Source organism: Aulonocara stuartgranti (assembly GCF_965226115.1).
Source record: "Aulonocara stuartgranti genome assembly, chromosome: 16".
Classification (NCBI taxonomy): Eukaryota; Metazoa; Chordata; class Actinopteri; order Cichliformes; family Cichlidae; genus Aulonocara; species Aulonocara stuartgranti.
In genome coordinates, this window is record NC_138952.1 from 10,012,586 (window position 1) to 10,029,524 (window position 16,939).

Here is a 16,939-nt window from a genome sequence, read left to right on the forward strand (position 1 = left end):
GATGATACCAGAGGTACACCTCAGGGAGCACATCCATTTTGCCGTGGCCATCAGGGACAGGGGTCTTTTCATTCGCTTCCATTACTCTTATCTGATCAGGGTGAGGCACCTACTCCTTATAGGCATCAAGTCACACTACGCTTTCCTGCTGCATGCACCCAAATCCCCTGGAAAACTACAAGGAATGTTAACATACGTTTCACTTCTCAGCATTCAACGCTTATTTCCGACAATCAATATAAGGGAAAAATTCAATTTTGACACTGCAGGCATCTCTCTCTTTCAAGCTTTAAAGTTAGTAGAGGAACGCGAAGGAGGAAGATAAAAGGTTGGAGAGGCGTCCTAAAGCAGAGATGGTATCAGGTCTTTTCCTGGGATCTGTGCTGAGAGGGGCGGATGAGGATCAGCGAGCTGCTGATGAAGACTTCTCTTCCAGCAGAAAAGAGCGGCCTCACATTCACTTTAATTAGGGCTTGTGCCAAGCATTCACACATAAAATAGGGGGGGGGGAGCACGTCTTTTATGTGCTGAACAAAGGTTCAACATTTAACATGGCACTATGCTAATGCAGTTAAAGCACATTTTCTTTTGATTATCACAGTGGTGTTGTTGTCTAATTATTATTTTTTTCCCAAACGAGAACCCCTCAAAAAGAAAATCACCCCAGCCTGATACCTGCACCCATTAGTACAACCATTAAAAGAAACGGTGTGGATAATAACCATCCTTCCTTAGACTGAAATCTCTTCATGAGCTCAACATTCTCCAGTTAAAAACATATTAAAAAAAAACAAACAAACAAAAAAAAAAAACCCTAGGCCACTTCAGACTGCTGGAAAATGTTTTAATGGGTTAATGCAGGCATTCTTGCAGACAACAACTTCATCTTTTTGTTTTTTTCTTTTTTTTTGCTTCCAACATTTCAACATCTCAACATGACGCTGAATGATGAGTAATATCATGTAAAAATGATGCTACTCGTAATTTACAAAATCCTCTGAAGTGTCTGTCACGCCACAACATACAAGACGGACCGAATAAAAAATGACAACCCCTCATTCAAACACAGAACAACATTGCCAGTAGAAGTGATGCTCAGCATCCTACAGATATCCAAGCATGTTAGAGGAAGATTTTGCACATACTCAATTAATTTTATTCTGCACAAATATGTCAGATAATTGCAGAAAAAAAAATGGTTAAAACAAAATTGGTACTTGGACACTTTCTTTTGACAATAACATGACCATGCATTAGTCTCTCCACTTTTAGTTAACCACAATATATTGAGAATATATAATATTTGCATGTTGGCAATACTAAAGAAACAAATTCTCAAAATTGAATCTATAACAGTTCACAGACGTATGATCTGGAAAAAGTCATTCAAATGGGAGACTGAGTAAATATGTCCATATACTTCCAATGTTTTAATATATTAGGGCCAAAGTACAGACACTTTTGTCTTACATGTTTCACAAGGATCGACACTGTCTTCATAATGGCAGATCACTATTTCCCCCCACAAATACGCAATAGGACACACTTTCTTGTACATTGGTCTTTTGAAGATGGTTCAACTGTCATTTACATAGAAATGGTGCCATCAATATGGGGCATACACATCTTTTAAAAAGTGTAAAGAACTGACCTTGCACTGAAAGTGTTCATGCTTTTTAATGTCTAGTCACAAAACGGGCTAAACATTACAAATATATAATATTTCCCATTTAGTTAAACCTTTGTTACGTTCCTATAGAACTCCATATCAAAATGACTATTCATGGGAACTAGTGCAACCTGGAGGAGGCCTGGTCTTTGTGACAAGGCAGGCACAGAGTAAAATAGACAAAGTACTCCAGAGCAGCTCCAGAGCAATGGCAGATATATTAAGGCCATTTTGAAAATTACAGGAAAAATAAAACTGTAGCAGAGAGCTTGACTTGCTACCCAGTCTGAACAGAATTCAGTTCGGGCAGCAAAGCAAGCAAGCAACACCGAGTGAACCAATTTTTTTTTCCTCCCCCCAGTCAATTGATGTCAGTCTTCCACGTGCCAGCCTCCCCCACATCCCTGGCCAGAAAGCCCCACTCTTCTTTATTCAAGTGTGTTCAGTTTTGGTGGAAATAAAGAGTGGTATCCTTGCTAGTCCTTCTTTTTTGTAAACCCATGCTTCACACCTCCAGTAAAGTCCTGGGACACAGTCGGGCAGTCAAGACTGTTTTAGGCGCTTCCTGGGAAGACCGAAGGGTGGGCACTGTGCTGAAGCCAGGGCACGAAAGGCTTCGGCTACCAAGTGAGGATGGGACTGGATCATTGACTTCCAGCCTGCAGTCTCCATTATATCTGTAGCATGACTGTAAGCACATGCAAAAATGAAGTCAGATACTCAGACATGATAATCTGCACATTAAAAACCAATAAACATAAATGAGATTGTAATGACAAAGCAAATAAGTGGGATTTGATTTGTGAGTTGTATGCTAAACTTGAAAAAGGGCCATTAGTGCTTTCCGCACACATGCATAAACTAAAATTAATAGAGCGGTGGAATGCGTCGCGCTGTGAATACAACAGAGAGAAATAAGCTTAATATTTCAAGGTGTCCTGTAACACTGCACTACATCATCTGGAAGAGAAGTAAGAAAAAAAAATCTTCCCACGGCAACCACCTGCATTCTTTTTAAAATTCTACAAATATTCCATTTCCAGGGTTTATCCAGGAATGAGTCTATTAATAACTTGGATACAAAGATATGGAGCTTCAAACTGAAAAGGCAAATAGCACTCTGTCTACCTGGGCTAAAACAATGAATTCTAATGCATCTGGTTGGGGAAAGAGATAAGAGTGTGGTATTAATCTTGTGTCACATATATCAGCTAATTACATACTTGCTATTCCAGTTCTTTCCATCTTTACAGCCCAGCTGTCTCAGGACACTGCACCTATGGCAAGGAGATAAAAAGGTAAGCATTCAGGGCTGGTAAACAGAAATGGCAGCAGGAATTTATCACTGGAGTTTTTTTTTTCTTTTTTGCGATACTTGCCTGTTGATAAAATCTATGGCTTGTGCTTTGAGCTGCTCGGCACTGTGCAAGTCAGCCAGGATGAGGGTGTCGGCCACATTCTCCACTGAAAGGCTGTTGCACAAGGCCTCTTCACACATAACCTTTAAACGCTCAAGAGCATACTGGGGTGGAGGTGATGGAACGAGGGGGGGAACACAGAGAGCAGCGATTATAGTCTACACGTTAAATAAATGCCGGTGACTTACGGTTTTATCACAGTTAGTGCAAATGCACATTAAGGCTACGGATGCAATCATTTACTGGAATGGATGACTCAGCAATCCTAATAGAAATGGAGAAAAAATGACGAGGATCCAAAATGCTGAAGCAGAAGGCTCTCTAATAAGCATTTTAAAGAAAACTAAAAGCACTACCTTGCAGTTCTATGCCTCTGTCGACCAGTAGAGTTGCAGTTTACATCCAGTTTAAACTTATGAGTTATGTAAGGGAGAATGAAGAAATTTGTGTTGTGTTTACAGTACAAGTGTGCAAAAACTCTATGTCCTCATACTTGGAGATGCTTTACCATTAGAGGTGATTACAATAAAGGAACCATTAAACATGTTGAGAACGGATGTTTACGGGAATGACAGAAAGCTCACTCAGTACAGTTTTGATTCTTCTAACAGTTTATCCTTTTCCAGCTACACAATAACAGCCCTAGACGAAAATATTAGACAAATCAGTCTCAACACAGAAGAGAAACCACATCACCATATCAGCAACCTTAGTTAAATCAGCCCTTTAAAGTTTGAAAAGCTGCCTACAAGTATGTGTTTGGAAGCACACACTGTGGATGAGCACATCCCCCCCATAAATAAATAAAGGTAAAAAATACAGACTACGACGGCTAACAGCTACATAATTACAGAACTGACCGCATTAGCCCTTAAGCCTCATTGACTTACATATAGTGTTGCATATTCCATTCACTGAACAGCTGGAGGCTTCAAACGCTCACAAGGTACACTACTGTCCATGACAATACTGCATACAATTACCATTTCAGCTTTACAGTTTCACTCTTTAAGTTACTAGTGAGTTAGTAACTGAATACAATGCAAAGCAAGACCATAAGACTATAAGGTTAATTTTCTACTTTTACAAGAGAAACTGGCAGTAGATGTCTGGTCAAATAAAAGCATAATCTCACTGGGCACTTACTTTATCTGCAGCTGCCAGCAAATTGTCTGCCATTTTCTCCAAATTTGGCGCTTTGCCTGTATAGATGAAGCCCATCATTTCCTTAAAGACATCAGGATCCACATCACTGATGTCAACACGGTTCTGCAAATTTAGACGGCTTTCTTTAGTGCACAGAACCTAGTATGTATATATACACAAAAGCAATAACAGTACTGAAAGGATTTGCTGAGGATGTGACAATTAAAGTTTTACTCCTACCTTTTTACTCTCCTCCATTTCATGTTCAAACATAGCATTAAAAACTGGTGACCTCGCTGCAAAAAAAAAAAAAAAAAAAAAATGCATAAAAATATATATTAAAAAATATACACTTTTGACATTTACCAATGACTCGTCAACAATATTGAGCACATTAGCAAAGCAAATAAAAATGTCTTAATTCATCCAGGCATATAAGCATCAATGTCACATAAGGAAACAGCACATAAATTACTAAGATCTTAGAAGACAGATGTAAAAAGTCCACAAATATCTATACTATTAAAATAAAATGCTGCAAAATTTATATTGCTGCCACTTTGTTAGCACTTCCTCTTTGAGCACTGAGGCTTCCACCATGTCTAATGAAGATGAACTAGGGAGCAGAGCCAGCCTCTCAATCTCCTGAATCTTACAGTCATCTGGGTCAAGCAGGGCCAAGCAGGGGTAGTGGTGTGGATTAGCACCCACTGCAGAAGTAGGCCGCTACAAATCAAGCCATGAACACAGACTGCTCGTAGTCTTTCGAGGTACTTATAGCTCTCCACAGAAGCTGTTCAGAGGCGGCACAGATGTGTCTGTCTTGGCCCATTTTGAGGGCTTTTCTCTGAGTTGTTACAAACTTAAGTTGTGGAGGCCAGGGAGGTCTTACCTGCAAGGATGGATTTGTGGGCTTTGAACTCCTGCCCTCCCACATAGAGGCTGCAGTCTGTGAAGCGTGAACACTCCCACAGGTTCCCGAGGTCATCAGACAGCTGACACTCTGGTACCTTCAGCATGTTCATGTTAGACTGGCCTGAAATGTTAACAGAATCCTGGACAACACTAACCTGTATAGCAGAGAGAAAAACAAAAAACAAAAAACAAACAAACTAAAGCTGTTGTATCAAGTCAAAACATGCTAACAAATCCAGCAGCAAATATGTAGCAAACATTTAGCAGCCAATATGTGTTTGATTTCTTTCTTTTTTAGTGTGTATTATCCAGACTAGGGAACCTACAATTAGGATGGCAAAATGCTTGAAAACATACAACCACTTAAATCCAAAATTAATTAACTTTGCTGACATCCCTAATTGATGGGAAGAGACAGTTTGTCTTTAATTTGAATGCAATTTATTTATCAAAGTGGCAATTTCTCTGAAACTGTTTAATCCTTCTGGAAACGCCGGCTGGCAAATTGTAATCCTAGCAATACTAACTCAATTGCACGTACATGAAAATTCACTGCCACCTCACTTAACTTGTCCCTTGAAAGAAGATTTCAGTAGATGTTCATTCTTCTTGACACACCAAATTCAATTATTTCAGAAAACAAGATCCAACACAAATGATGTGTGATGGGGGAAGCATTTCTTTTGCCAACAGTTCAATGTCATTTGAAGCAAATCCTAACAATAAGTTGCACCACAGCATGCACTCAGGTGTAATGTGGTCATGTCAAGAGCTCTAATCCATTAAAAGGTCGCAACATGGGTGTAATTAAGTTCATATAAGAGTGGTCTAATGTTGAAGACTTCATTTAAAATTTAACATAACAAATGAATACTTTATAAAGCCATATATAACACAACAACTGGTACAAAAAAAAAAAGAGAAAAAAAAAAAGAGAAGACAACCAGGTTCTTTCCACTAGCCAAATGTTAGTGGAAAGAACCCAATATGAATTTAATCGCTTACAATTTTTACAATCGATAGAACTTTTGACTGCAATCGAGTAGAGAAATTGTGGTTCATGTCATTTGTAATGTTGCTAAATATAATGACCAAAAAAGACAAAATGGTAGCACTTTAATTTGAAGAATAAAAGGAAAGATTACCTCACAGAACAGGGTGAGCTTGTCATCTGGTAAAAGTCCATTGGCTTCATCAAGGAGGAAATCTCTCCGTATAAATTTTTTGAAGCCCCAGTCTTTGCCTTGGACAAATCTATATGCTCTTTGGCTTTCTGCAACCAAGAGGAAAAAAAAACAAAATTGCAGTCTTGTTATAGCTTTTACAAGTAGGGAATGAAAAGGAACCCAAAAAACACTCAAAATCCTGCACTCACCCATTGCTTTTGTCTCCTCTCGTTTAGCATTCAACAAAGAAAATTTGAACTTTGCTCTGACTTCACTTTTTGGACAGCTAACAAGAAGTAAATACAATGACAAATAATCTTTGCTTTCATCATCAAGTCCCTTTGGATTGACTCGCAGACACCTGCCAAGCGAACAGATAACACTGCACGTCAGTTATCATACAAACTTAAAACAGTACTGCGACGCGCCCTTAGGCGCAATTTTCATGTTTCTGAGCAGCTGTGTGTAATTATCACCTATGTGCAGAGTTCACATACTGAAAACAAATATACTTTTTATTGACATGCTGGTTTGTTCTAGAAAATTCTAGGAACTCAATCAGGCAAAAAATTTGATATAAATAGTAAAAAGCTAAACCATGTTTACATTTCCAAAACTCTAAAAGCTATTCAACACATCAGTGATTTTCATGGCCACAGAAACTAAAGGGAAGAAGAAAAAACAACAAACATCTAGCAGCAGTAAAAGGTTTATCTTGAGTACTAACCATTTCATTTTGTCATTAGGACCAGAAGAGAAAGTTGAGCTCTTCAACACTTCTCCCATTTCCTCTCTGCAAAAGCTAAAGTTGTTTATGGTCCACATGTAGGAAAACTTCACAACTTTGACCTTGAACAAGAATAAGACACATACAGACCCATCAGACCCCTAATGTGAAACTTAACATACTCCCACAGTAAATTCTGATCACTTGGAAAGTGTCACTATGGGGAGAGAGAAAAAAAAATCCCAAAAGATGTAAAATTGTAACATTAATGAAGACCAAATTCAATTTAGCTGCTGTTGTATGGTGTAATCTTTTGTATGCTGGATTACTGTTGATATTTAACAGCTGTGCCACCCCCGACCTCAGTAATAATATTCTTAGGAGAATAAAATACAGGAAAATATGATTTTAAAACTAACATTAAAAAAAAATCTGCATTTAAAGTGGCAACCAAGAAGCTTTCATTTTTCTAATGCCTGTAGGGTCACTGCCTATTTATAATGAGATAACCTGATAATGATTTACTCTGCAATTTGCTTATTAAAGTACCAAAATATTTATATGCATATGTTTATAATATTAGAAATACTGTGTCTCTGACAACATACTTGGGAGTAAAACGCTGTATTAAGTTACCCCAAATGTAAAATAAGCCGTTCTTACTGCTACAGCTTCACACTGTGTGCAAGAGATGAATTGACTTTTATTATCAAATGCAAAAAGTGGGTGTAGCCAGTTAGATGAGGAGCTGCAGGTGTCAGGCTACAGCCCTGCTATTCAGACTCAGCTATGTGCAGCATTTAGGAAGGGGGGGGGAGTCAATATTTTTCTTTATTGCCCCCAGAATTTGGTGACCTGTAGTATTATATTTACCTTTATTTTTCATTACTACCAGTAATTACATGTGTATGAGATTGCCACTTTAAATACAATTATATAAAAAATAAAAATAGTTCTATCATTAATAGGTGCAGAAAAGAACAAAAAGAGTACTGTTGTGACCATACCTGTGTGTAACACCAGCTCTCTGCCACAGGTCCACTTGACATCTCCCCAGGAGGAGGAGGAGTGGGAACCCGTGACATCGCTGGCTCTGTGGTACCACTCACTTGCGTCCTTAAAGCACTAACATTACAAGAAAACAATAAACAACGAGTATTTCTCGAGAATTAAACAGCATAAAGTTTAGCTTTCATGAATCAGCCTGGAAACACATTTGAAACATGAGTAAACAAAATGAAAATGAAACCATCCTCATGTACAGTTAACTGTATTCTCTGTACTTTTCCTTTATGTAAAAAGTACCATAACTTGACAGCCAGTCACCCTAAAAGCACATCTCCAAAGTTTGAGTAAAGCTATAGTCAGCGTGATTTATTACAAATATGATTACAGCAAGAAAAAAAAGAAAAGCTTCAATGAAAACAGCCAATATTACATAACTAAATAAATCAAAAGGTTATCTTTCAGCAGTTGTGGCTGGCAAAAAAAGGGTCAAAACAATGTTGGCTGTTCAGAACAGGAATTGAAGCAGGATTTATAGTTCGTCCGAACTGTATGTCTAATGTTTGGACACCTACAAGACATGCCTCTCCACAAATTTCTGAAAAAAATAAAATAAAATTTTAAAAAAAAATCAAGTGCTCCATACTATTTTTATAACAATGGCAAGATACAAATGCCATTTTTATTTCACTTATTCAGTGCATGTTTATGACAGCAATATACCAAAACCTACATATAACTGCTCATATTTATCAGAGCTGGATCACACAGTTTTATTTTTATTTTTCTCCTAACGTAAGATCATTTAAGTTCATATTTTCTTGCAGTAAGTTCAAAAGTCTCTAAAGCCCTGTGATCCTTATCACACTTTCTTGGAGTAAATTTCTATTAAAAATGATGAAACTGGTCATGTTTTTAGACAATTGGCAAACATCCCTAGCATTAATCATCTTTTGTACCTCCCTCCTACCATGTGCTACATAAAAAAATTAAGTAAAATTTCTTTAATTTCCAATATTTAATTTGAGCCCAAAAGTGTTCCAATTCTGAGACAATATCCAGTGTCAAAGGGCAAGCTGATGTCGCCATTTCCATGTTTTATAATACATTATACTAATAATGTAAACTTAATCTTAAATGCATAAATGTTTTACCTAAAAATGTTCTTGTACTCCTCTGTGTGTGTTATGACTTTGCTTAACCATAGCACACGATCATACATTATGTAGTTTTATCACCTAAAGAAAACATTTCGTTAAATAAAAACCAGCGGTCAGTGAATTTGCTGTAGACACAGTATGACTGAAACTGTTTTGGATTATTGTAGACTCCGATGAGACTTCTTTCTATGTCTCTATAAAAATATATCGTGATATGATTGCTATATCAATGCTATACATTTACACTCCCTACTCTGTTACTTTGGTACCTAAAAAATGGAGCTACTTCCACAATTTCCAAATAAGAACAGAACTTTTAAAAATTTCCAAGAAAACTGTTCCTGCTACAGGTGGAAATAGCAAACATATTTTACCTTCTGAGATAAAAAAAAACAAAAAAAACAAACAAAAAAAACCAAAAAAAAAAAAAACCACACTGCAAGTACAACCAGGCTAAGAAGGACGAGACAGCAGGCGCTGACGATTTCCGACTCAAAAGAAAACAAATGACTCCACCAAGCATCACAGGAAGACTTTCTGCGTGTGCTCCATATGACAGCAAGGGCAAACGGTGGATGGAAATCACTGACGCGCTTACATGGTGGAACCATGTAATAAAGAAATAAATAAAAGCTGGACCCAAGATGCAACATCCTAGGTGGAAGATTTTCTCCTTTATTCTGTACAGTATTGTACAGCTATGAGTTTATGTCACTGTAGTTATTGTTAAAATTTTCAGGAAAAACACTACCGAGCAACTTGTTTGCTTACAGCTAAATCATACTGTCACTACTATTGCACTATAAACGCTGCATTGTTTTAAATTAGGAAGTATGTCATCAGTGACAGTAGCTCACTGGAAAAGCAGAATGGAAAATGCTCATCATTTACTTGCACTTATAAATGCTGCTGCCTGCAAGCATCATTTAAACATCTTTCAGTATTTTTTTACCTTCTCTGTAATGTCAGAATTATCGCTATGGCAAATTTCCTAGAAATATTGTGATATAATTTGCAAGCTATAGCGCTCACTCATGCTAATGTGTATGTGCGGTTTCCAGTATAAAGCCTTGTATCAGTGCTTTGAGTAGTCAAACTGAATCTACACAATCAAGTCTGCACACATCTGAGCCTAGTGCCCTAAAGAGCAAGAACCAACTCCTTATAATCACCTCTTGAATGGTTGAAATGTACACAGATGGATGTTTTTAGGTTATCACTGGATCCTTCATGACCTTATCCTGATGTTACATACTAGAAAAAAAAAGGAAACAAATATTAGGCCTTGAATATAGAGCTGTTCAACCTATCTAGTAGTAACTGCAGAGCCCCCATGCTACAGAAGCATCTAGAAATGAAGAAAATGCTCATAACAAACCCGTCACATTTATCCCCCCCAAAAAGTCAAATTGAACCACAGGAAAGTGATTGCTTAAATAAATAAATAAAAATCAGTCGTGAATGCCACGTTATTAAAAACTGAGTGCAGCACTCACGACAACATACTGGTTATCCGGATGAGTAATTTAGGTTTGTAGTATTTTGCTAAACGTTAACGATAATTTAGGACAATTTATCGCTCGCCACATCCTTTAGGTGGCTGCTCGGCTGATAGGTCTGTGTGTTAAACTTAAGATTCACCTGCAACTTTCTTTGGCCAACACATTAGCTGGAGTTGTGCTACCTCGCCTGTAACACAACACAGATGATGCTATGCGGACTAACATTCAACTAGCTGGATTGCATTAGCTAAAAGTTACACCGCAGGAGTTGTATTGAGCCTCACAACTTACATTACCCAATACGGTTTTCCAGATGTAAACAAGTGTGACTAACAGTAAGTTAGTATGAAAAACATTAAAAAAATAAATAGCAAATAAAGCAACAGCTCAATGTTAGCTAAAGTATCAATACAAATTTCCAGACCATCATTTACGCCGCTTCACCATATGTCGTCATTTAACAACAAACTTGCTCAAATAAGAACAGTAATAAAAGGGGAAGCATCATATTTTAGATATTTATCGATTTTATGTTCAATATGTATGTAGCTAACCTTTTCATTAGCAAGCTTAACTTCACTTTAGCAGACCGCAAATACGGCGAATAGTCATCAGCTAGCACACAACATGTTAGCAATAAATCTGTTCGCATGTTTCCCAGCACACTTAGATCAGTTGTATTACTTCTCATCTGCGACACAAAATAACTAAAGATACCTCAAGTTGATTCCGTGCCGTGTTGTTTAGACCCCGCATTAGCCGGCGTGAAACAAAAGGGCCTTCGCTGAGACAGGATGCTACCTAACGAAGCGCTTTGGTTCAGCCTGCTGGTGGGAAAACAACATCGGCTAACTAGCGGCTAGCTAGCTAATCTCTACACTGGCTGCTGGCAAAAAAGTTTAAAAAGACGTGGTGACTGCGTACCTCTCAATTTCATACTCCCACATATATCGAATAACGCATAAAGCTTTGTATTACACCTGCTCCTTTCACGGTCCGTCACTTTGAACTCTTTTTCATTCAGTCTCTTTACAAGGTTTCTTTGTCTAATTTATATCTCTGCTAGCTTACATTTGTCTAGCTGGCTGGGGTAGCTTGAATGGCTAGAAAATATAGCTACTGCGCAGGCGCGAAATTTGGATAATGTCCACAAACTGATCATGTCTTCCTCCATCTCAACTATAATAATACTAATAATAATACTACTACTACTGCTAATAATAATAATAATAATAATAATGTTCCCCTTTCAGCTAAACTTTGATCTTAAAAACTGAAAATAGCAGTGGTTACTCTGGAGACTAGATAGACCTATTGATTAGGCTATTCAGGCAATAGGATTACAAACATACACAAATACACACACACATAAGTGTGAATCTTTGCCATTTTGAGACACTGGATAGTATAGTACCTCATCAGCATCCACGTGGACTTATAATACTTATTTTAGATCAAGTAACTTGTAAGTTCCATGTTTGTAATTGGGTTCTTGAGACCTGGATTACAAGTGTGTGTGCCTGTAAAACCCTATTAGCCAGCAAGTGTTGTTTAAATTTTTTTTTACATGAATCAATTGACTTGACTTGGTAACTTTGGGAAAGGATTGTGCACTCATATATTTATACATTTACCTACAGGTTCTCACATCTTTTTAGGGTTATTTCATTTTTGCTGGTGAGAATATACACATTGCCTTACAACAAAATTAAGTACATTGCAGTACAAATAAATGAGTAGTTTAAACTTAAACACCCCCCCCCCCCCCCCCCCCCCCTATCTCTCTCTTTTCCCCTTTAAAAGCACCTCTGTGACTCTGTGTTGGAAAGTTTCTTCTTAGCTTTAGATCTCATGAGATCCAGTCTGAAGAAGCTAAGAAGAAACTTAGCTGATATTTTAACTTGCATTGATAACGCCAGCTCTTAATGAGATTGCTATCACTATTCAATCAGCACTGTAGTGGTCCTTCCCAGGTGGTAATGGTCCTGACCAAGAGCAATACAAGAAGTATGGCCCTGCAAGTAATATGGTTTCTCTTATACCCCCAAGCTACTATTCTAATGATGTGTCAGCTAAAGTTCAGCAGCATAATGCTCAGCCAGCAGTGTTGGGAAGGTTACTTTTAAAATGTATTCCACTACAGATTACATGCGCCAAAATGTATTGTTTTGTAACGTATTCCGTTACGTTACTCAATGAAAGTAATGTATTCTGAATACTTTGGATTACTTAATATATTATCATGCTTTTTACAACTACATAAATGTACTATTGCTGTGTGATTACTGTTACTGAAGGTCTGCGGCTCCGAACCGTAGTAAAGGGACCTCTGGCTAATATGTCCGGTTTGTAGCTGAAAACTAGCTTTACTTTGTTGTCTGGGTCAACTTTGCTAGCAGTTGAAAGGCTGCTCCAACGGAGCTTATTGTTTTAGAGGAAAACACGAACACAGTGTACAGTCGAGTATTAATAGCTTACTTACAACTGGGCTTGTCAGGCACTCTTTTTGGCTGCAGTGGTTATTATTATATTTACATGCTTCCAGCTCCTGTTTCTGCAGGGTGACAACTCCCTCCTCGCGCTCACGGACACATGGTAAATGACCGATTGTTCAGTCGGACGTCACTAGCCGTGTCTGGACCTAAACTCCGCTGCAGGTCCATATATCAAACCATCACTATGGCATTACTGAGAGTTGAAAAACTGTCTAAGTCTTTCATCTTTAATAAAATGATCAGCGTTCTGCTCTACCAGGTGTAACAATTGAGTTTAACATCCAGGCATCCATGAAAACGGAATTTATGACATTTAATGGAGTTAGAAGTTAGCAGGGAGTTAGCTCGCTAGCTTCTATCTAAATACAATATAGCATGTCCTGAGTGCGGGGTTTTGGAACGTACAGCTCTGTTATCACTTCCAGCATAAATGAAGACAGAAAACTAAAAAGCAGTGAAGTTTGTAGGGTTACTGAAGTTGGGCTAGCTGGTATATAATGATGTGCTACGTGACCGCTAGCGACACAGCTATGTTAGCATAATATAAACAAGCTAACTTTTTTTCCACTCGATAAAAGTTAACGTGAGTGTTCTCGGTGGTCAGGAACAAATGTAATCGCATGGCAGGATGCTGTAAAAGGACCAAACTTCAGCCAGGAGAACAACTGAGATAATCCATCCACAATACGAGGTTAGTCATTCATGGGCTGCTGCATGGGCTGGGCTGTAGTTACATCCTAAGGTTTTAAAAACTGAGCTTAAATAAATGATTAGCGGTAATAAAAGCCGAGGGAGGTCAACAGGGATCACTGACTGTTTTAGGAGCTTTTTGAGATCAAATAGAAGAAAATACATAACATTAAACATGTTAACAACACAAAAGCCATATTAAACGCAGACTACTTTAGACCCGGAAGTAGGATTCGTCGCGTCATCACTGAACAACCGGATAGCGCTTTACTAGTCCCTAAGGACCCCAAAGCGCTTGACACAACCAGCCATCCATTCACACACTGGTGATGGCAAGCTACATTGTAGCCACAGCCACCCTGGGGCGCACTGACAGAGGCGAGGCTGCCGGACACTGGCGCCAGTGGCGTGTCTAGAAAATTTTTGTTGGGGGGGCCAGGTAGGGGCACAGATTTGGAGAAGGGTGGCAGATTTAATTGGCAGATAATGTTTTAAAAAAAAATTCTACCAACCCTTAACCATAATTCAATAATCCTATAAACCTAATAACCAAATGCACTTTTAACTCTTATTAGAATGAGATTTTAACCACTACGGTGCAAAGTTTTTAGATACTGCGTTGATAAAGTACAAGAGATACAATCAGTGCTTTGTCAGTGTTTACTCAGCAGTCAAGGACAACAATATTTGCATAGTATTTTTACTGACATATAGTGCACATATGTTTTGGGCAAAAACATTTTTGAATATTAAAATACGAACATTTGTAGCAAACAATTGACAAATTAGCCAATGCCAATGCAAAACTTTATCTGCCTGTTAAAAAAAGAAGATAATCTTCTCACAAACTGGTGTTTGATTTTGAAACAGGAAAAAAGTGGGGAAACAACTGAAAAGACTAACATTTGAATGAAACCTGAAAGCAAGTAAATACTTTCTATGCTGCCTTATCGTAAACTTTGGTAATATTGATAAAGAACAACACTGGCTGATGATAAAATACAGTCAGCTGGCATGGTGACACTGCCAGTATTAACCTGCAGGGCCTGGACTGGGACAAAAAAATTGGGCATTTTTACTACAGACCGACCCACCAGGTAGTAAAGCCATAAAGACTTTGACTGAAAACAAACCCTGTTGTGACAGTGATGTACAGTCTTGTTGGTATATGTATGATTTCTATACATTTTACGTCAGATAAAAACTTTGGTTGTAAGATTTAGATAATTATTTAATAAAAACTAGGTATTTTAAATGAGAATAAGAAAGAAAAGTATTTCTTTGTGCCCACCTTTCCCTGTTAATGCCCTACCTGGCCCCCTGGCAAAACTTTGCTAGACCCGCCCCTGCACAGTTACCAGCTGTCTGCTACATAAAAAAGGATCCTGGTGTTATTTGTCTCTCAGAAACAGTTCATAACTTCCCTTCAACTCATTCATGTCACCTAAAAGGTAAACCTGTTTCTCCATCACCTGTTCAGCTCTGATGGTTCAGTAAGGACATCTCCTGGTTTCATCTTCATGTTTCCCTCTCACCACATATCTAAACAGACATCATGACCAGCAGCTTTACAGCTGTGGCTCCAGCAAACATCAGCTGATACTAGAAATTAATATTAAATACATTCTAACAACAGCTGATCAAGCTTAAACGTGCTGCTGTTGTTTAGCGCAACATCTGCTGGTTTCCTCTTTCTGGCACAAAGTGGGCGATAAACAAACAAGAGAGAAAAGCCGATCAGCTGATCATTGATCAGTTTCATGATTGAAGTAGCAACAGGAGAGGCAGGGGGAGAGAATGAGAGAAGAAGAGGCAGCTGTGCAGCGTAACGACAGAATAAATCCAGCTTTGTGTCTTTTTTCCATTCTAGCTAAAGTCCGGGACAAACTGCGTCTCTTCTCAGCTCAATACGAAACGCGTAATATTTTCTCTGAATGAGGGACCATTCCATTTTTTTAAGGAGCCGTTGGCAACTCTACTAACCTTATGAATAAAATAAAGTTCACTATCAGTAACATCATAGCACCCACCCAGCTGTATAAAAACTCCGTCAAACTGGCTAGAACGCAGTATGAGTTATTGCAACTGACAGTAAAAAGTCAGCAACATGAAAATAAACTCCACCTAAACTTGGTTTATATATGACCCAGATAGACTGCAGGTCATAACTTCTTACCTGAAGTTCAGTTCACCTGACACTCGGACTGGTGGCTGCTTCGGGTCTCTCCTCCTGCCTCCCCTTCCGTCATCCACCTGTTGCCTCTGTGGAAGCCCCGTCATAGCCACCACCAAACAACGGAGTTATTTCTACACATCGACCTGCATCTGGCCAATCCACCACCTCTCATTGTTCATGCCATTACAAAAAAAATAAAAAATAAGTCACTGGGGATATGCCCGGTATGCCCGATGGCCAGTCCAGCTATGTTAACCTGCAACCAAATCTGCAGCTCCATACAGCAATGTTACGACTTAGATTATATCTTATAACGCATAACTCTTATGTTAGCTGCCCTCAGTAGCATACTGTCTGAAATATTCCACAGCTGCAATAATTCTTTAAGTGTTATTTTTTTCCTTGGTATTCTAATTTCACCGAAGTTTACTAAACTCAACAAACTTGATATTACTTACCGGGACATTTATTCTGTCCTCATTTTCTTTCACCGAAAAATTGTTTCCTGCAGTGCCATCTTGGCCATCTTTCGCGCTTGGCTCTCCTACCTTTGCTAACGTGATGCGCATAGCGCAGAAGCGATGCTGCATTCACTTACACTCGGATATCTGAGCGTCACCGTGAAAACATAATCGGACATTTGATATTTGATTGAATTTTATTGTTTTGCCTTTGGGGTGGCACCTGGGGTGGCCAGTCTGGTTTGGGGGGTGGCCTGTGCCCCCCCAGGCCACCCCGCTGGACACGCCATTGACTGGCGCCACCGGGCCCTCTGACCTCCACCAGTAGACAACGGGTGAAGTGTCTTGCACAAGGACACAACGACCGAGACTGTCCAAGCCAGGGCTCAAACCAGCAACCTTCCGATAA

At 38.7% G+C, this 16,939-nt stretch overlaps 1 protein-coding gene across 5 annotated transcripts; it reads right to left on the bottom strand.

Moving 5' to 3' along the window:
- Positions 1 to 827: 827 nt before the first annotated feature.
- Positions 828 to 13,280, bottom strand: spopla (speckle type BTB/POZ protein like a). 5 transcript variants are annotated; one of them, XM_082508350.1, is made up of 13 exons: positions 11,633 to 11,861; positions 11,426 to 11,532; positions 10,379 to 10,460; positions 8,049 to 8,166; positions 7,042 to 7,163; positions 6,524 to 6,675; positions 6,294 to 6,421; positions 5,126 to 5,303; positions 4,474 to 4,529; positions 4,234 to 4,356; positions 3,049 to 3,191; positions 2,893 to 2,946; positions 828 to 2,357 (listed from the first exon to the last, which is right to left on the bottom strand). In XM_082508350.1, the coding sequence occupies exons 4-13, from the start codon at positions 8,124 to 8,126 to the stop codon at positions 2,213 to 2,215; spliced, it is 1,179 nt and encodes a 392-aa protein (XP_082364476.1). In that variant the 5' UTR covers positions 8,127 to 8,166; positions 10,379 to 10,460; positions 11,426 to 11,532; positions 11,633 to 11,861; the 3' UTR covers positions 828 to 2,212. The 5 variants fall into 5 exon arrangements, with proteins under 5 accessions (XP_082364476.1, XP_082364477.1, XP_082364474.1 ...); XM_082508351.1 differs by lacking the exons at positions 11,426 to 11,532; positions 11,633 to 11,861 and adding an exon at positions 13,191 to 13,279; XM_082508348.1 differs by lacking the exon at positions 11,426 to 11,532.
- Between the last annotated feature and the right edge of the window lie 3,659 nt (positions 13,281 to 16,939).